The 21,692-nt window shown below is 41.8% G+C and overlaps 1 protein-coding gene across 1 annotated transcript in view; it reads left to right on the top strand.

Moving 5' to 3' along the window:
- LOC101397744 (obscurin-like) overlaps positions 1-20,254 on the top strand; it is a 47,559-nt gene extending 27,305 nt beyond the window's left edge. Inside the window, exons 10-15 of the mRNA XM_087421932.1 lie at positions 699-977; positions 4,330-4,608; positions 7,960-8,238; positions 11,591-11,869; positions 15,207-15,485; positions 20,151-20,254. Coding sequence (XP_087278058.1) covers positions 699-977; positions 4,330-4,608; positions 7,960-8,238; positions 11,591-11,869; positions 15,207-15,485; positions 20,151-20,254 — 1,499 coding nt within the window. The remainder of the gene's footprint in view (positions 1-698; positions 978-4,329; positions 4,609-7,959; positions 8,239-11,590; positions 11,870-15,206; positions 15,486-20,150) is intronic.
- The last annotated feature ends 1,438 nt before the right edge of the window (positions 20,255-21,692 follow it).

Genomic DNA, 21,692 nt, shown 5'->3' with positions numbered 1-21,692 from the left:
TTCCCTCTCTTCCTAAGAGTGCCAGTATTTTGTTAAATCGCTAACCACTTCTCTAGAGCTTTCCTTCACCATGATATTTAACCCATAGACCCGGAAGTAAACGTCCTTCTCAGGGTGAGACATCCTTTGATTGAAAACGCTTCAATGACTAAGCTTATGAAGACAGTGCAGGGCCATCCTCATTCCCTAACAACTTATTTAGCAACAAGTACATGTCTTCGCTACTTACATACAGTTCCACTGGCCCCAGAGGTGGACAGAGTTGGCTAGCCTGCCTTCTCCAACATACACGGAAGTGTGTGTAGGAAATAGGACCTGGTATTTTTAGAGTCAAAGAAAGTTCTAGGAAAAGAGGCAACAAAAGTTCAGGAGAGAACAATTCCACTTGATTATGAGGATGCTGGACATGTGGTCTGAGAAGAGGTTCCTGGTGCTGATAGTACAGAGGGGTCCAGGGGAATTGGTCAGGGGTCATCCTGGGGTGATATGCGGGTCAGAGAGGAGGTGCAGCCCTCGCTTTACAGACTGTCACCTTAATGAATACTTAAAACCTTGTGCACAGGGCCAGGGCCATCCTCTTGGTCACCTTCGCACAGCCCACTGTGGGATCTTTGAACTGACTGAGATCTCTGAGGAAGGAGCATAGCCCCAGAGCCCGGCCCCACTCTCACTCAGTCACCTCCTCTGTTTCTCCACAGACCCAGTGGCACAGCCCTCCATCGAAGCCAGCAACACCAAAGTCACAGAATATAAGGACTCCGTAGTCCTGACCTGCCTCACAAATGACACTGAGATCTCCATCCAGTGGTTCTTCAGTAACCAGAGTCTCTGGCTCACAGAGCGGGTGAAGCTGTCCCAGGACAACAGCACCCTCACCATAGACCCCGTCAGGAGAGAGGATGCCGGGGATTATCAGTGTGAGGTCTCCAACCTGGTCAGTTCCAGCAGAAGCGACCTCCTCAGCCTGGATGTGAAATGTAAGTGACGTCTTCTCCGATCCCACATCTTCCCGGGACCATGACTCTCCCAATGTTGTGCAAAATGGATAGAAGTCACAGGGGGAAGAATATCCATTAGGAGATGCTTACAATAAACAAAATGGCAAAATAGTTAAGAGCTCAGTCTCTGAATCAAATGTAGTAAGTTTCTCATCCTGAGTCTGGCTTATACTGTGTGACCTCGCACAAGATTCTTTCTTTTTCTTTCTGTTACCATTTTTAATGTCATAAAATATACCTAAGACTTACAGTTTTAACCATTTTTAAGTGTATACTTCAGTGGCATCAGTAGAGTCATACTGTTGTGCAACCAACACCGCTTATCCATTTCCAAAACTTTTTTCATCTTACTATACTAAATTCTGTACCCAATAAACAATAACTTCTCACTCCCTGCTGTAGCCCCTGGTAACCAGCATTCTAGTTTCTGTCTCTATGAATTTGACTGTTCTAGGTAAGTAGTATAAGTGGAATCAGATGATATTAGTCCTTTGTGTGTCTGGCTTATTTCGCCTAGCATAAATGTGTTCAAGTCTGCATCCATAGTGTACCATATACCACAATTGTATCCCTTGTTAAGGTTGAATAATATTCCCTTGTATGGATATGTCCCATTTTGTTTATCATTCATCCATCTTTGAACTTCTGCATTGCTTCCACTCTCTGGTTGCTGGGAACAATGCTGCTATGAACATGAGTAGACACATATCTGTTCAAATCCCTGCTTTCAGTCCTTTGGGGTATTTTCCAGAAGTGGAATTGCTGGATCAAATGGTAATTCTTTCTTCAATTTTCAAATGAACTGCTACATCATTTTCTGCAGTGGCTGCACCATTTTACATTCCCACTAACAATGCACAGAAGTTCCGATTTCTCCACATCCTCGCCAACACTTGTTGTTTTCTGTTTGTTTCTTTGCTTTTAAATAGCCATCCTAATGGGTGTGAGGTGGTACCTCACTGTGTTTTTGATTTGAGTTTCCCTAATGATTAGTGATGCTGAGCATCCTTTCATGTGCTTATTGGCTATTTGTGTATCTTCTTTCGAGAAATGTCTGCTCAGGTGCTTTGCCCATTTTTTGACTGGGTTTTTTATTGTTGCTGAGCTGTAGTTCTCTATATTCTGGATGTTCATCCCTTATCAGATATATGATTTGCAAATATTTTCTCCCATTCTTTGGGTTGTCTTTTCACTTTGTGGATAGTCTTCTTTCATGCACAAAAGTTTTTAATTTTGGTGAAGTCCAATTTATCTATTTTTCCTTTTGTTACCTGTGCCTTCGGATTCATGTCCAAGAAATCATTGCCAAATCCAAAGTCATGAAGCTTTCACCCTATGTTTTCTTCCAAGAGATTTTACATTTCAGTCTTTGATCCATTTTGAGGTAATTTTTGTATAATGTGTTAGGTAAGGGTTCCACCTCATTGTGTTGCATGCATATCCCGCTTTCCCAACACCATTTGTTGAAAAGACTGTCTTTTCCCCGTTGAATGGTCTGGGCACCCCTGTCCAAAATCTGTAGACAATATATGCGAGGGTTTATTTCTGGGCTCTCTTTTCCATTCCATTGGTCAACATGTCTGTCTTTATCCTAGTACCACACTGTTTGGTTACCATAGCTTTGCAGTAAATTTGGAAATCAGGAAGTGTGAGTCCTCTAACTTTGTTTTTTTTGAAGATACTCTTGGATATTTCTGTTCCCTTGAAATCCCACATGTAGTTTAGGGTTGCTTTTTCTGTTTCTGCAAAGTAAAGGTCATTGGGACGTTCATAGGGATTGCATTTGATGTGTAGATCACTTTGGGTATCATCGTCATCTTAACGATATTAAGTCTTCCAATCCATGAACACAGAATGTCTTTCCATTTACTTATGTCTTTTTATTCCTTTCCACAATGTCTTTTAGTTTTTCAGTGTACAAGTCTTTGATCCCCTTGGTTACGTTAATTCCCCAGTATTTTACTCTTTTTGATGTTATTGTAAATGGAACTGTTTTCTTAACTTCCCTTTCAGATTCTTAATTGTCAGTCTATGGAAACACAACTAATTTTCGTACGTTGATTTGGTATCCTGCAACATTGCTGAATTCCTTTCTTAGTCTAAGAGGTTTTTGTAGAATCTTTATGGTTTTCTGCATATAAGTTAATGCCATCTGCAAACAGACGTAATTGTATTTCTTCTTTTCCATTTGGAGGCTTTCCCTTTCTTTTTCTTGACCAATTGATCTGGCTTGAACTTCTGTACTGTGCTCCATAGGGGTGGTGAAAGGAGCATCCTTGTCTTCTTCCTGATCTTAGAGGAAAAGCTGTAAGGGCCGGCCCCATGGCGTAGCGGTTAAGTTCAGCGTGCTCTGTTTCGCTGGCCCGGGTTCCCGGGTTCACCTCCGTGTGAGGACCTACACCACTCATCAGCCATGCTGTGGTGGCGACCCACATACAAAATAGACGACGACTGGCACAACAGTTAACTCAGGGCTAATCTTCCTCAAACAAAAAAAGAGGAAGATCGACCACAGTTGTTAGCTCAGGGTGACTCTTTCTCACCAAAAAAAGAAAAGAAGCTTTCAGTGTTTCACCATTGAGTATGATGCTAGCTGTGGGACTTCCCTATAAGGCCTTCACTGTGTTGCACTAGTTTCCCTCTCTTCCTAAGAGTGCCAGTATTTTGTTAAATCGCTAACCACTTCTCTAGAGCTTTCCTTCACCATGATATTTAACCCATAGACCGAAGTAAACGTCCTTCTCAGGGTGAGACATCCTTTGATTGAAAACGCTTCAATGACTAAGCTTATGAAGACAGTGCAGGGCCATCCTCATTCCCTAACAACTTATTTAGCAACAAGTACATGTCTTCGCTACTTACATACAGTTCCACTGGCCCCAGAGGTGGACAGAGTTGGCTAGCCTGCCTTCTCCAACATACACGGAAGTGTGTGTAGGAAATAGGACCTGGTATTTTTAGAGTCAAAGAAAGTTCTAGGAAAAGAGGCAACAAAAGTTCAGGAGAGAACAATTCCACTTGATTATGAGGATGCTGGACATGTGGTCTGAGAAGAGGTTCCTGGTGCTGATAGTACAGAGGGGTCCAGGGGAATTGGTCAGGGGTCATCCTGGGGTGATATGCGGGTCAGAGAGGAGGTGCAGCCCTCGCTTTACAGACTGTCACCTTAATGAATACTTAAAACCTTGTGCACAGGGCCAGGGCCATCCTCTTGGTCACCTTCGCACAGCCCACTGTGGGATCTTTGAACTGACTGAGATCTCTGAGGAAGGAGCATAGCCCCAGAGCCCGGCCCCACTCTCACTCAGTCACCTCCTCTGTTTCTCCACAGACCCAGTGGCACAGCCCTCCATCGAAGCCAGCAACACCAAAGTCACAGAATATAAGGACTCCGTAGTCCTGACCTGCCTCACAAATGACACTGAGATCTCCATCCAGTGGTTCTTCAGTAACCAGAGTCTCTGGCTCACAGAGCGGGTGAAGCTGTCCCAGGACAACAGCACCCTCACCATAGACCCCGTCAGGAGAGAGGATGCCGGGGATTATCAGTGTGAGGTCTCCAACCTGGTCAGTTCCAGCAGAAGCGACCTCCTCAGCCTGGATGTGAAATGTAAGTGACGTCTTCTCCGATCCCACATCTTCCCGGGACCATGACTCTCCCAATGTTGTGCAAAATGGATAGAAGTCACAGTGGGAAGAATATCCATTAGGAGATGCTTACAATAAACAAAATGGCAAAATAGTTAAGAGCTCAGTCTCTGAATCAAATGTAGTAAGTTTCTCATCCTGAGTCTGGCTTATACTGTGTGACCTCGCACAAGATTCTTTCTTTTTCTTTCTGTTACCATTTTTAATGTCATAAAATATACCTAAGACTTACAGTTTTAACCATTTTTAAGTGTATACTTCAGTGGCATCAGTAGAGTCATACTGTTGTGCAACCAACACCGCTATCCATTTCCAAAACTTTTTCATCTTACTATACTAAATTCTGTACCCAATAAACAATAACTTCTCACTCCCTGCTGTAGCCCCTGGTAACCAGCATTCTAGTTTCTGTCTCTATGAATTTGACTGTTCTAGGTAAGTAGTATAAGTGGAATCAGATGATATTAGTCCTTTGTGTGTCTGGCTTATTTCGCCTAGCATAAATGTGTTCAAGTCTGCATCCATAGTGTACCATATACCACAATTGTATCCCTTGTTAAGGTTGAATAATATTCCCTTGTATGGATATGTCCCATTTTGTTTATCATTCATCCATCTTTGAACTTCTGCATTGCTTCCACTCTCTGGTTGCTGGGAACAATGCTGCTATGAACATGAGTAGACACATATCTGTTCAAATCCCTGCTTTCAGTCCTTTGGGGTATTTTCCAGAAGTGGAATTGCTGGATCAAATGGTAATTCTTCCTTCAATTTTCGAATGAACTGCTACACCATTTTCCGCAGTGGCTGCACCATTTTACATTCCCACTAACAATGCACAGAAGTTCCGATTTCTCCACATCCTCGCCAACACTTGTTGTTTTCTGTTTGTTTCTTTGCTTTTAAATAGCCATCCTAATGGGTGTGAGGTGGTACCTCACTGTGTTTTTGATTTGAGTTTCCCTAATGATTAGTGATGCTGAGCATCCTTTCATGTGCTTATTGGCTATTTGTGTATCTTCTTTCGAGAAATGTCTGCTCAGGTGCTTTGCCCATTTTTTGACTGGGTTTTTTATTGTTGCTGAGCTGTAGTTCTCTATATTCTGGATGTTCATCCCTTATCAGATATATGATTTGCAAATATTTTCTCCCATTCTTTGGGTTGTCTTTTCACTTTGTGGATAGTCTTCTTTCATGCACAAAAGTTTTTAATTTTGGTGAAGTCCAATTTATCTATTTTTCCTTTTGTTACCTGTGCCTTCGGATTCATGTCCAAGAAATCATTGCCAAATCCAAAGTCATGAAGCTTTCACCCTATGTTTTCTTCCAAGAGATTTTACATTTCAGTCTTTGATCCATTTTGAGGTAATTTTTTGTATAATGTGTTAGGTAAGGGTTCCACCTCATTGTGTTGCATGCATATCCCGCTTTCCCAACACCATTTGTTGAAAAGACTGTCTTTTCCCCGTTGAATGGTCTGGGCACCCCTGTCCAAAATCTGTAGACAATATATGCGAGGGTTTATTTCTGGGCTCACTTTTCCATTCCATTGGTCAACATGTCTGTCTTTATCCTAGTACCACACTGTTTGGTTACCATAGCTTTGCAGTAAATTTGGAAATCAGGAAGTGTGAGTCCTCTAACTTTGTTTTTTTTGAAGATACTCTTGGATATTTCTGTTCCCTTGAAATCCCACATGTAGTTTAGGGTTGCTTTTTCTGTTTCTGCAAAGTAAAGGTCATTGGGACGTTCATAGGGATTGCATTTGATGTGTAGATCACTTTGGGTATCATCGTCATCTTAACGATATTAAGTCTTCCAATCCATGAACACAGAATGTCTTTCCATTTACTTATGTCTTTTTATTCCTTTCCACAATGTCTTTTAGTTTTTCAGTGTACAAGTCTTTGATCCCTTGGTTACGTTAATTCCCCAGTATTTTACTCTTTTTGATGTTATTGTAAATGGAACTGTTTTCTTAACTTCCCTTTCAGATTCTTAATTGTCAGTCTATGGAAACACAACTAATTTTAAATGCGTTGATTTGGTATCCTGCAACATTGCTGAATTGCTTTCTTAGTCTAAGAGGTTTTTGTAGAATCTTTATGGTTTTCTGCATATAAGTTAATGCCATCTGCAAACAGGCGTAATTGTATTTCTTCTTTTCCATTTGGAGGCTTTCCCTTTCTTTTTCTTGACCAATTGATCTGGCTTGAACTTCTGTACTGTGCTCCATAGGGGGGGTGAAAGGAGCATCCTTGTCTTCTTCCTGATCTTAGAGGAAAAGCTGTAAGGGCCGGCCCCATGGCGTAGCGGTTAAGTTCAGCGTGCTCTGTTTCTCTGGCCGGGTTCCCGGGGTTCACCTCCGTGTGAGGACCTACACCACTCATCAGCCATGCTGTGGTGGGGGCCCACAAACAAAATAGACGGCGACTGGCACAACAGTTAACTCAGGGCTAATCTTCCTCAAACAAAAAGAGGAAGATCGACCACAGTTGTTAGCTCAGGGTGACTCTTTCTCACCAAAAAAAGAAAAGAAGCTTTCAGTGTTTCACCATTGAGTATGATGCTAGCTGTGGGACTTCCCTATAAGGCCTTCACTGTGTTGCACTAGTTTCCCTCTCTTCCTAAGAGTGCCAGTATTTTGTTAAATCGCTAACCACTTCTCTAGAGCTTTCCTTCACCATGATATTTAACCCATAGACCCGGAAGTAAACGTCCTTCTCAGGGTGAGACATCCTTTGATTGAAAACGCTTCAATGACTAAGCTTATGAAGACAGTGCAGGGCCATCCTCATTCCCTAACAACTTATTTAGCAACAAGTACATGTCTTCGCTACTTACATACAGTTCCACTGGCCCCAGAGGTGGACAGAGTTGGCTAGCCTGCCTTCTCCAACATACACGGAAGTGTGTGTAGGAAATAGGACCTGGTATTTTTAGAGTCAAAGAAAGTTCTAGGAAAAGAGGCAACAAAAGTTCAGGAGAGAACAATTCCACTTGATTATGAGGATGCTGGACATGTGGTCTGAGAAGAGGTTCCTGGTGCTGATAGTACAGAGGGGTCCAGGGGAATTGGTCAGGGGTCATCCTGGGGTGATATGCGGGTCAGAGAGGAGGTGCAGCCCTCGCTTTACAGACTGTCACCTTAATGAATACTTAAAACCTTGTGCACAGGGCCAGGGCCATCCTCTTGGTCACCTTCGCACAGCCCACTGTGGGATCTTTGAACTGACTGAGATCTCTGAGGAAGGAGCATAGCCCCAGAGCCCGGCCCCACTCTCACTCAGTCACCTCCTCTGTTTCTCCACAGACCCAGTGGCACAGCCCTCCATCGAAGCCAGCAACACCAAAGTCACAGAATATAAGGACTCCGTAGTCCTGACCTGCCTCACAAATGACACTGAGATCTCCATCCAGTGGTTCTTCAGTAACCAGAGTCTCTGGCTCACAGAGCGGGTGAAGCTGTCCCAGGACAACAGCACCCTCACCATAGACCCCGTCAGGAGAGAGGATGCCGGGGATTATCAGTGTGAGGTCTCCAACCTGGTCAGTTCCAGCAGAAGCGACCTCCTCAGCCTGGATGTGAAATGTAAGTGACGTCTTCTCCGATCCCACATCTTCCCGGGACCATGACTCTCCCAATGTTGTGCAAAACGGATAGAAGTCACAGTGGGAAGAATATCCATTAGGAGATGCTTACAATAAACAAAATGGCAAAATAGTTAAGAGCTCAGTCTCTGAATCAAATGTAGTAAGTTTCTCATCCTGAGTCTGGCTTATACTGTGTGACCTCGCACAAGATTCTTTCTTTTTCTTTCTGTTACCATTTTTAATGTCATAAAATATACCTAAGACTTACAGTTTTAACCATTTTTAAGTGTATACTTCAGTGGCATCAGTAGAGTCATACTGTTGTGCAACCAACACCGCTATCCATTTCCAAAACTTTTTTCATCTTACTATACTAAATTCTGTACCCAATAAACAATAACTTCTCACTCCCTGCTGTAGCCCCTGGTAACCAGCATTCTAGTTTCTGTCTCTATGAATTTGACTGTTCTAGGTAAGTAGTATAAGTGGAATCAGATGATATTAGTCCTTTGTGTGTCTGGCTTATTTCGCCTAGCATAAATGTGTTCAAGTCTGCATCCATAGTGTACCATATACCACAATTGTATCCCTTGTTAAGGTTGAATAATATTCCCTTGTATGGATATGTCCCATTTTGTTTATCATTCATCCATCTTTGAACTTCTGCATTGCTTCCACTCTCTGGTTGCTGGGAACAATGCTGCTATGAACATGAGTAGACACATATCTGTTCAAATCCCTGCTTTCAGTCCTTTGGGGTATTTTCCAGAAGTGGAATTGCTGGATCAAATGGTAATTCTTCCTTCAATTTTCGAATGAACTGCTACACCATTTTCCGCAGTGGCTGCACCATTTTACATTCCCACTAACAATGCACAGAAGTTCGATTTCTCCACATCCTCGCCAACACTTGTTGTTTTCTGTTTGTTTCTTTGCTTTTAAATAGCCATCCTAATGGGTGTGAGGTGGTACCTCACTGTGTTTTTGATTTGAGTTTCCCTAATGATTAGTGATGCTGAGCATCCTTTCATGTGCTTATTGGCTATTTGTGTATCTTCTTTCGAGAAATGTCTGCTCAGGTGCTTTGCCCATTTTTTGACTGGGTTTTTTATTGTTGCTGAGCTGTAGTTCTCTATATTCTGGATGTTCATCCCTTATCAGATATATGATTTGCAAATATTTTCTCCCATTCTTTGGGTTGTCTTTTCACTTTGTGGATAGTCTTCTTTCATGCACAAAAGTTTTTAATTTTGGTGAAGTCCAATTTATCTATTTTCCTTTTGTTACCTGTGCCTTCGGATTCATGTCCAAGAAATCATTGCCAAATCCAAAGTCATAAAGCTTTCACCCTATGTTTTCTTCCAAGAGATTTTTCATTTTAGTCTTTGATCCATTTTGAGGTAATTTTTGTATAATGTGTTAGGTAAGGGTTCCACCTCATTGTGTTGCATGCATATCCCGCTTTCCCAACACCATTTGTTGAAAAGACTGTCTTTTCCCCGTTGAATGGTCTGGGCACCCCTGTCCAAAATCTGTAGACAATATATGCGAGGGTTTATTTCTGGGCTCACTTTTCCATTCCATTGGTCAACATGTCTGTCTTTATCCTAGTACCACACTGTTTGGTTACCATAGCTTTGCAGTAAATTTGGAAATCAGGAAGTGTGAGTCCTCTAACTTTGTTTTTTTTGAAGATACTCTTGGATATTTCTGTTCCCTTGAAATCCCACATGTAGTTTAGGGTTGCTTTTTCTGTTTCTGCAAAGTAAAGGTCATTGGGACGTTCATAGGGATTGCATTTGATGTGTAGATCACTTTGGGTATCATCGTCATCTTAACGATATTAAGTCTTCCAATCCATGAACACAGAATGTCTTTCCATTTACTTATGTCTTTTTATTCCTTTCCACAATGTCTTTTAGTTTTTCAGTGTACAAGTCTTTGATCCCCTTGGTTACGTTAATTCCCCAGTATTTTACTCTTTTTGATGTTATTGTAAATGGAACTGTTTTCTTAACTTCCCTTTCAGATTCTTAATTGTCAGTCTATGGAAACACAACTAATTTTTAAATGCGTTGATTTGGTATCCTGCAACATTGCTGAATTCCTTTCTTGGTCTAAGAGGTTTTTGTAGAATCTTTATGGTTTTCTGCATATAAGTTAATGCCATCTGCAAACAGACGTAATTGTATTTCTTCTTTTCCATTTGGAGGCTTTCCCTTTCTTTTTCTTGACCAATTGATCTGGCTTGAACTTCTGTACTGTGCTCCATAGGGGGGGTGAAAGGAGCATCCTTGTCTTCTTCCTGATCTTAGAGGAAAAGCTGTAAGGGCCGGCCCCATGGCGTAGCGGTTAAGTTCAGCGTGCTCTGTTTCGCTGGCCCGGGTTCCCGGGGTTCACCTCCGTGTGAGGACCTACACCACTCATCAGCCATGCTGTGGTGGCGACCCACATACAAAATAGACGACGACTGGCACAACAGTTAACTCAGGGCTAATCTTCCTCAAACAAAAAAAGAGGAAGATCGACCACAGTTGTTAGCTCAGGGTGACTCTTTCTCACCAAAAAAAGAAAAGAAGCTTTCAGTGTTTCACCATTGAGTATGATGCTAGCTGTGGGACTTCCCTATAAGGCCTTCACTGTGTTGCACTAGTTTCCCTCTCTTCCTAAGAGTGCCAGTATTTTGTTAAATCGCTAACCACTTCTCTAGAGCTTTCCTTCACCATGATATTTAACCCATAGACCGGAAGTAAACGTCCTTCTCAGGGTGAGACATCCTTTGATTGAAAACGCTTCAATGACTAAGCTTATGAAGACAGTGCAGGGCCATCCTCATTCCCTAACAACTTATTTAGCAACAAGTACATGTCTTCGCTACTTACATACAGTTCCACTGGCCCCAGAGGTGGACAGAGTTGGCTAGCCTGCCTTCTCCAACATACACGGAAGTGTGTGTAGGAAATAGGACCTGGTATTTTTAGAGTCAAAGAAAGTTCTAGGAAAAGAGGCAACAAAAGTTCAGGAGAGAACAATTCCACTTGATTATGAGGATGCTGGACATGTGGTCTGAGAAGAGGTTCCTGGTGCTGATAGTACAGAGGGGTCCAGGGAATTGGTCAGGGGTCATCCTGGGGTGATATGCAGGTCAGAGAGGAGGTGCAGCCCTCGCTTTACAGACTGTCACCTTAATGAATACTTAAAACCTTGTGCACAGGGCCAGGGCCATCCTCTTGGTCACCTTCGCACAGCCCACTGTGGGATCTTTGAACTGACTGAGATCTCTGAGGAAGGAGCATAGCCCCAGAGCCCGGCCCCACTCTCACTCAGTCACCTCCTCTGTTTCTCCACAGACCCAGTGGCACAGCCCTCCATCGAAGCCAGCAACACCAAAGTCACAGAATATAAGGACTCCGTAGTCCTGACCTGCCTCACAAATGACACTGAGATCTCCATCCAGTGGTTCTTCAGTAACCAGAGTCTCTGGCTCACAGAGCGGGTGAAGCTGTCCCAGGACAACAGCACCCTCACCATAGACCCCGTCAGGAGAGAGGATGCCGGGGATTATCAGTGTGAGGTCTCCAACCTGGTCAGTTCCAGCAGAAGCGACCTCCTCAGCCTGGATGTGAAATGTAAGTGACGTCTTCTCCGATCCCACATCTTCCCGGGACCATGACTCTCCCAATGTTGTGCAAAACGGATAGAAGTCACAGTGGGAAGAATATCCATTAGGAGATGCTTACAATAAACAAAATGGCAAAATAGTTAAGAGCTCAGTCTCTGAATCAAATGTAGTAAGTTTCTCATCCTGAGTCTGGCTTATACTGTGTGACCTCGCACAAGATTCTTTCTTTTTCTTTCTGTTACCATTTTTAATGTCATAAAATATACCTAAGACTTACAGTTTTAACCATTTTTAAGTGTATACTTCAGTGGCATCAGTAGAGTCATACTGTTGTGCAACCAACACCGCTATCCATTTCCAAAACTTTTTCATCTTACTATACTAAATTCTGTACCCAATAAACAATAACTTCTCACTCCCTGCTGTAGCCCCTGGTAACCAGCATTCTAGTTTCTGTCTCTATGAATTTGACTGTTCTAGGTAAGTAGTATAAGTGGAATCAGATGATATTAGTCCTTTGTGTGTCTGGCTTATTTCGCCTAGCATAAATGTGTTCAAGTCTGCATCCATAGTGTACCATATACCACAATTGTATCCCTTGTTAAGGTTGAATAATATTCCCTTGTATGGATATGTCCCATTTTGTTTATCATTCATCCATCTTTGAACTTCTGCATTGCTTCCACTCTCTGGTTGCTGGGAACAATGCTGCTATGAACATGAGTAGACACATATCTGTTCAAATCCCTGCTTTCAGTCCTTTGGGGTATTTTCCAGAAGTGGAATTGCTGGATCAAATGGTAATTCTTCCTTCAATTTTCGAATGAACTGCTACACCATTTTCCGCAGTGGCTGCACCATTTTACATTCCCACTAACAATGCACAGAAGTTCGATTTCTCCACATCCTCGCCAACACTTGTTGTTTTCTGTTTGTTTCTTTGCTTTTAAATAGCCATCCTAATGGGTGTGAGGTGGTACCTCACTGTGTTTTTGATTTGAGTTTCCCTAATGATTAGTGATGCTGAGCATCCTTTCATGTGCTTATTGGCTATTTGTGTATCTTCTTTCGAGAAATGTCTGCTCAGGTGCTTTGCCCATTTTTTGACTGGGTTTTTATTGTTGCTGAGCTGTAGTTCTCTATATTCTGGATGTTCATCCCTTATCAGATATATGATTTGCAAATATTTTCTCCCATTCTTTGGGTTGTCTTTTCACTTTGTGGATAGTCTTCTTTCATGCACAAAAGTTTTTAATTTTGGTGAAGTCAATTTTTCTATTTTTCCTTTTGTTACCTGTGCCTTCGGATTCATGTCCAAGAAATCATTGCCAAATCCAAAGTCATGAAGCTTTCACCCTATGTTTTCTTCCAAGAGATTTTACATTTCAGTCTTTGATCCATTTTGAGGTAATTTTTTGTATAATGTGTTAGGTAAGGGTTCCACCTCACTGTGTTGCATGCATATCCCGCTTTCCCAACACCATTTGTTGAAAAGACTGTCTTTTCCCCGTTGAATGGTCTGGGCACCCCTGTCCAAAATCTGTAGACAATATATGCGAGGGTTTATTTCTGGGCTCTCTTTTCCATTCCATTGGTCAACATGTCTGTCTTTATCCTGTACCACACTGTTTGATTACCATAGCTTTGCAGTAAATTTGGAAATCAGGAAGTGTGAGTCCTCTAACTTTGTTTTTTTTGAAGATACTCTTGGATATTTCTGTTCCCTTGAAATCCCACATGTAGTTTAGGGTTGCTTTTTCTGTTTCTGCAAAGTAAAGGTCATTGGGACGTTCATAGGGATTGCATTTGATGTGTAGATCACTTTGGGTATCATCGTCATCTTAACGATATTAAGTCTTCCAATCCATGAACACAGAATGTCTTTCCATTTACTTATGTCTTTTTATTCCTTTCCACAATGTCTTTTAGTTTTTCAGTGTACAAGTCTTTGATCCCCTTGGTTACGTTAATTCCCCAGTATTTTACTCTTTTTGATGTTATTGTAAATGGAACTGTTTTCTTAACTTCCCTTTCAGATTCTTAATTGTCAGTCTATGGAAAGACAACTAATTTTAAATACGTTGATTTGGTATCCTGCAACATTGCTGAATTCCTTTCTTAGTCTAAGAGGTTTTTGTAGAATCTTTATGGTTTTCTGCATATAAGTTAATGCCATCTGCAAACAGGCGTAATTGTATTTCTTCTTTTCCATTTGGAGGCTTTCCCTTTCTTTTTCTTGACCAATTGATCTGGCTTGAACTTCTGTACTGTGCTCCATAGGGGTGGTGAAAGGAGCATCCTTGTCTTCTTCCTGATCTTAGAGGAAAAGCTGTAAGGGCCGGCCCCATGGCGTAGCGGTTAAGTTCAGCGTGCTCTGTTTCGCTGGCCCGGGTTCCCGGGGTTCACCTCCGTGTGAGGACCTACACCACTCATCAGCCATGCTGTGGTGGCGACCCACATACAAAATAGACGACGACTGGCACAACAGTTAACTCAGGGCTAATCTTCCTCAAACAAAAAAAGAGGAAGATCGACCACAGTTGTTAGCTCAGGGTGACTCTTTCTCACCAAAAAAAGAAAAGAAGCTTTCAGTGTTTCACCATTGAGTATGATGCTAGCTGTGGGACTTCCCTATAAGGCCTTCACTGCGTTACACTAGTTTCCCTCTATTCCTAAGAGTGCCAGTATTTTGTTAAATTGGTAACCACTTCTCTAGAGCTTTCCTTCACCATGATATTTAACCCATAGACCCGGAAGTAAACGTCCTTCTCAGGGTGAGAAATCCTTTGATTGAAAACGCTTCAATGACTAAGGTTATGAAGACAGTGCAGGGCCATCCTCATTCCCTAACAACTTATTTAGCAACAAGTACATGTCCTCGCTACTTACATACAGTTACGTTGGCCCCAGAGATGGACAGAGTTGGCTAGCCTGCCTTCTCCAACATACATGGAAGTGTATATAGGGAATAGGACCTGATATTTTTAGAGTCAAAGAAAGTTCTAGAAAAAAGGCAACAAAAGTTCATGAGAGAAAAATTCCACTTAATGATGAAAATGCAGGACACATGGCCTGAGAAGAGGTTCCTGGTAGTGGTACTACAGAGATGTCCAGGGGAACTGGTCAGTGGTCATCCTGGGGTGATCTGGGTCAGGGAAAAGGTGCAGCCCTCTCCTTACAGACTATCACCCGAATAAATACTTACACCATTGTTCACAGGGTCAGGGCCATCCTCTGGGTCACCTTTACATAGCTCTCTGTGGGATCTGAGAACTGGCTCAGATCTTTGAGGAAGTAAAATGACCCCAGGCCCACTCTCTTTCACCTCCACCGTTTCTCTACAGACTCAGTTGCACAGCCCTTCATCCAAGCCAGCAACACCACAGTCACAGAAGATGAGGAACCTGTGGTCCTGACCTGCATCACAAATGACACTGGGATCTCCATCCAGTGGTTCTTCAATAACCAGAGTCTATGGCTCACAGAGAGGATGAAGCTGTCCCAGGACAACAGCACCCTCACCATAGACCCCGTCAGGAGGGAGGATGCCGGGGATTATCAGTGTGAGGTCTCCAACCTCGTCAGTTCCAGCAAAAGTGACATCCTCACACTGTATGTGAATGGTAAGTGACCACCTGCCCCATCCTACATCTTCCTGGGGAGGTGACTCTACCACTGTTGTGCAAAATGGATAGAACACACAGGAGGCAGAATATCAACTAAGAGACCATTCCAGTAAACTGAATGGGAAACTGTTTAAGAGGTCAGTCTCTGAATCAAATATACTAAGTTTCTTATCCTGAGTCTGGCATTTGCTGTGCGACCTGCACAAGATTCTTTTTTTTCTGTTACCATTTTTTTAATCATAAAATATTTTGTGCTAAATTATTCATAAGATTTACCATTTTAACCATCTTGAACAGCTCAGTGGCATTAAACACATGCATATTGTTGTCCTGTCATTACCACTATCCATCTAGAAATTTCCATCTTACTATACTAAAACTCTGTACCCATTAAACAATAACTCCCCACTTCCCCACCGCAGTCCCTAGCAACCATCATTCTACTTTTTGTCTCTATGAATTCGACTATTCTAGGTACTTTGTATAAGTGGAATCATACAGTATTTGTCCTTTCATGTCTGGCTTATTTCACTTAGCATAATGTCGTCAATCTTCCATCCATGTTGTAGCATATATCAGAATTTCATTGCTTTCTAAGGCTGAATTACCTCCCTTGAATGTATATATCACATTTTACTTATCATTCATCAGTCGATGAACTTTTTGGTTCTTTCCATCTTTTGGCTATTGTGAGTAATGCTGCTATGACCACGGGTGTTCAAATCCCTACTTTCAATTCTTTTCCATATTTACCAGAAGTGGAATTGCTGGAGCAAATGGCAATTCTTTGTTCAATTTTTGAATGAACTGCCATACCATTTTCCACAGTCACTGCACCATTTTACATTCCCACTAGCAATGCACAGAAGTTCCAATTTTCCACATCCTTGCCAACACTTGTATTCTTTTGGGGGTTTTTAAACAATAGCCGTCCTAATGGGTGTGAGGTGGAATCTCGTTGTGGTTTTGATTTGCATTTCCCTAATGATTAGTGATATGGAGCATCTTTTCATGTGCTTATTGGCCATTTGTATATCCTCTTTAGAGAAATGTCTATTCAGTTCCTCTGATCATTTTTAAATTGGGCCCTTTTTGTTGTTTTGTTGAGTTCTAATGGTTCTTAATACATTTGGATATCAATTCTTTGTCACATACATGATTTGCAAATTATTTCTCCCATTCTGTGGGTTGTCTTTTTGTTTTCTTGAAAATGTTCTTTGCTCCACAAAAGTTTTTAATTTTGATAAGGTCCAATTTATCTATTTTTTCTTTGTTGTCTGTGCTTTTGGTTTCTTATCCAAGAAATCACTGCCAAATCAAATGTCATGAAGCTTGCACTCTGTGTTTTCTTCTAAGAGTTTTATAGTTTTAGCTCTCACATTTAGATCTTTGATCCATTGTGAGTTAATTTTTTGTATATGGTGTTAGATACGAGTTCAACCTCATTCTTTTGCATGGATATACAGTTTTCCCAATACCATTAGTTTTAAACACTGTCCTTTCCCCCATTGAATGGTCTCATACCCTTGTCAAAAAACGTCTGACCATATTTGCAAGGATTTATTTCTGGGTTTTCTATTCCATCGGTCTGTATGTCTGTCTTTATGCTAGCACCACACTGTTTTGATTATTGTAGCTTTGTAGTAATTTTTGAAGTCAGGAAGTGTGAGTCCTCCAACTTGTTCTTCTTTTCCAGATTGTTTTGGCTATTTGGGGTCTCTTGAAATTCCACATGAATTTCAGGATGGATTTTTCTATTTCTGCAAAAAAAAGGTCTTTGGCATTTTGATATGGATTGCACTGAATGTGTAGATCACTTTGGGTAGTGTTTTCATCTTAACAATATCAAGTCTTCCAATACACAAATATGGAATGCCTTTCCATTTATTTATACCTTCTTTAATTGCTTTCAGCAGTGTTTTTGTAGTTTTTCAGTGTGTAAGTCTTTCACCTCCCTGGCTAAGTTAATTCCTGGGTATTTATTCTTTTTGATGCTATTGTAAATAAAATTTTCTTAATTTCTTTTTCAAATTGTTCATTGTTCTTGTATAGAAACACAACTGATTTTTACATGTTGACTGAGTATCCTGTAGCTTTGCTGAATTCGTTTATTAGTTCTAACAGTTTTTTGTGGGATCTTTAGGGTTTTCTACATATAAGATCATATCATCTGCAAACAGAGATAATTTTACTTCTCCTTTCCAATTTGGATGACTTTTATTTCTTTTTCTTGCCTAATTATTGGCTAGAACTTCCAATACTATTTTGAACAGAAGTGACAAAAGGAGGCATCCATGACTTGTTCCTGATCTTGGAGCAAAAACTTAAAGTCTTTCACCATTGAGTATGTTAGCTGTGGGTTTTTTATACACGGCTTGTCTTATGTTGACTTAGCTTCCTTCTATTCCTAGTTTGAGTGTTTTTACCATGAAAGAATGTTGAATTTTATCAAATGCTTTTACTGATTCAATCTCCTTACTAATTATAGGTCTATTCATATTTTCTATTTCTTTATGATTCTATCTTTGTAGGTATTGTGTTTCATAGAATTTGTCCATTTAACTACGTTATCCAACTTTGTTGGCATGCAATTATTCATAGTACTCTTAAAATTCTTATTCTTCTGTAGAATTGGTAGTCATGTCCCCACTTTCATTACTGTTTTTAGTAATTTGAATCTTCTCTCTTTTTTTCTCAGTCAATCTAATTATACCTTTGTCAATTTTGTTCATCTTTCTTGAAAAACCAACTTTAGGTTTTATTGATTTTCTATATTGTTCTTCCATTGTCTACTTTATTTATCTCCACTCTAATCTTTATTGCTTCCTTCTTTCAGCTGGCTTTCAGCTTAGTTTGTTCTTCTCTTCTAATTCCTTAAGTTGTAAAGTTACGTTGTTGATTGGAGATCTTTCTTCTTTTTTAATGTAAGCATTTACAATTATAAACTTCTTGTACAAGACTCTTAACTTTTCTGAGCCTCAGGGCTCAACTGAAAATTGCAGTAAGAGCACAGTCAGCCCTCCGTATCCACATGTTCTGGATCCACAGATTCAACCAACCAAGGATCGAAAGGCCTACTATGGTTGCGTCTATACCGAACATGTGCAGACTTTTATTTCTTGTCATTATTCCCTAAACAATATGGTATAAGAACTATTTACATAACATTTACATTGTATGAGGTATTATAAGTAATCTAGAGGTGATTTAAAGTATACAGGAGGATGTGTGTAGGTTATACGCAAATACTACACCATTTTATATAAGGAATTTGAGCATCCACAGATTTTGGTATCTGCCGGGACGGGGGGTGGGGACGGGAGTTCTAGAACCAGTCCCCCATGGATACTGAGGGATTATTGTACCTGTTCCATGGTATTGTTTTAAAGATTTAATGTAATTTTCAATTGAACCTTTAGCAAAATGCCACAGTCAGAGGAAATGTTGCATAAGTGTTAGCTTCTATTCTATTATCATTAGCCTTTATGAAATCAGGAAGCCCTAGAGGCAAGGACTACATGACTCTGGATCCACCTTTTACTAGAAATGTGACTTTAGGCAAGTTTTTTCACCACTTTAAGCCTCAATTTTTCATTTCTAAAATGGAAATAATGTCTGACAGCTTTATTACATGAATCAAATGAGATATATGTAAATTATAGAACATAGAGCCTGGCACAGCACCTCATAATAATTGCTAACATGAGCAATTATCAGTCTTGAGTTGACAGGTGAGGGCAACAGAAACAAAAAAGAAGAAACAGATGCAAAAGGAAATATATACTGTGGGGATGGGAGGTATAACACAGAAAATCACTGGGAACACGGGTACTGATTAAATATACGAGAGAAAAAAAAAGGAGTTGAGTGCACAGTTTCCTGTCTGGTTTGTTAGTTTTCATCCTGAATCACAGCCAAGATGGGACTAGACATACAAGACATTTACTGGGGAAAATGCCTGTGAGGAATATGGGGCAGGAGTGTGAGGAGCCCGGGGGATTCCTCCGACCATGATGCATGATCCTTGTGAAGGAGAAAGAGAAGGAAGGGAGCTTTAGCTTGCAGTGCAGTTCTAAGAGAGTGTCTACAAGGCTGACAGGGAGTCCTTGAGCTAACGTCACCCAGCAGAGGAAAATCATCTCTCGCAGAATTGAGATTGCTTTCATATCCCTGCTGGGAGCCTGTGGGAAGTGTGGTCTCTGTGCAGTGAATGGTGATGGTGAATGGACATGAGGAATTCAGAGTGCACTAGCCCAGGCCTTCTGTCAATTAACTCCCCACCACAAGAGACCTGAGAGGCACATATTCATGGCTGCCACACCTGGTACACAGAAAAAGATGCAACCATGAAAACGTGGGAAGTTATAACGTACAAAAAGAGCCATCAGCCTTTCTCACATTTACAGAGCCTTCAAAAACACCTGAGTGCAGAAAGGCCAGGGTGAGACTGAGGCAAGTCCGACGACCGACCGAGAAATATAGTGGGAGAAAAAATTTATAAGGATATAGTCAGCTAATCACCTCACAGCAATCTGCCCACAGAAAACTTATTCGTTGAAAGAACCAGTAGAGACTACGCCATGTTGAGAGCTGTTTCCCAGGGCACCCCCACTGTAAAATAATATCACCTTCACTCATTCTTCTCTTTTCTTTCCATGACAGAACCAAATTCTGCTGGCCTCTCAGCTGGGGCTATTGACGGCATCGTGGTTGGAGTCCTGGCTGGGGCAGCTCTGATAGCACCGGTGTCCTTTCTCTACATCTGAAAGACTGGAGGGTATGATCGCCTTTCTTAGTGTTTCTCTTCTCCAAGGTGAACTGCTATGCTTGGGGGAGGGAAGGAGCCTTCAACTCCATCTCTGGGCCTGGATCTGCTCCTCCTCCTTCCTAAACCCCTGCTTCTCAGCACTAATTCCCTCAGGTCTCTTCTTCCCTGGTCTTTATGCTTCCTATACCCCACTACCTGTTGGACGTGGTTATTCCCATCCCCATCTGGTTTAGAGGGGACAGATCTAATTATGTTACTCTGCCCTCCAGTCAGGGAAGCGAAGGCCCAAGAAGGAAACAAAGTGAGGAAATGAAAGGAGGGGCATGGGCCGGCCCCGTGGCTTAGCGGTTAAGTGCGCAAGCTCCACTGCTGTCGGCCCGGTTTCGATCCCGGGCCCGCACCGATGCACCGCTTCTCCGGCCATGCTGAGGCCACGTCCCACATACAGCAACTAGAAGGATGTGCAGCTATGACATACAACTATCTACTGGGTCTTTGGGGGAAAAAATAAATAAATAAATAAAATTATTAAAAAAAAAAAAGAAAGGAGGGGCAGGAGAAAGTGAGTCATGTGCTCTGTCGACCATAGCAGGAGTGAGGGATAAGACAGAAAGAGAACCTAAGAAAAAGCAGAAACACCAAAGGCCTCTTGAGCAATAAATAAAGTGACAAAAAAAAAACAGCATCTACCTACAAAAAGGGAAAGGTGTCAGTGTAGAAGTAGGCTCAGGAGCAGTTGATAAAGAATGGACCTAGTGCACATCCAGCAAACAGGAAAGGAGTAAACACTAGAAGGAATCATGGGTAGGCTGAGGATGGAGGACCTCAGAGGAAAGGCAGTACCCACTATGGTATAAATGAACACTGAGGAGCCCTGAGGAATTATCTGCTGACAGTGTCCTTCCTCATTCAAGGAGCAAAGATCTTATGCTCGGGAATAGCAGTCACAGTGTCTGATATTTATTTAGGGCAAGTGACCAGCATGTTCTCACAGAGCACAAACCCTCAGCCTCCAACCACAGTAAGTAAAGTCCCTCACCCAGTGACAGCTGGTGTGTTCCACCACGTGTCCTGCCCTAGCAGGACATCCTGGATTCCCAACCACTCCCTACCTCCTGAATTCTTAGAGGGGATCTCCACTTCCCAACCTTAAGTTGACATAGGTCCTCGCACCCTTCTTAGCCACAAAAGATTCCCCTGGGATATAGCCCCAGGAATCGTGCTCACACTGCCTGGGCCCGACAGGCCTGAGTAAGATGGACATGTTTCCAGGAGCCATTTCCTCAGCCTCCTCCTTCCCCCAACCCTCTGCTTCTTTACGAATGTGGGCATTCTCTTTGGGTGAGACTTTCCCTGTTTTGTGGTGCTCTGAGTGCTGTGGGCCTCAATACCCCACCTGGCCACTGAAACCTGTTGCTGAGAAACACATCAGGGAT

The sequence above is a fragment of the Ceratotherium simum genome, chromosome 33, assembly GCF_057802395.1.
Source record: "Ceratotherium simum simum isolate JZ-2026a chromosome 33, ASM5780239v1, whole genome shotgun sequence".
Lineage (NCBI taxonomy): Eukaryota > Metazoa > Chordata > Mammalia > Perissodactyla > Rhinocerotidae > Ceratotherium > Ceratotherium simum.
Note: the sequence above shows the minus strand (reverse complement) of the source record. Positions and strands in the feature narration are given on the sequence as shown.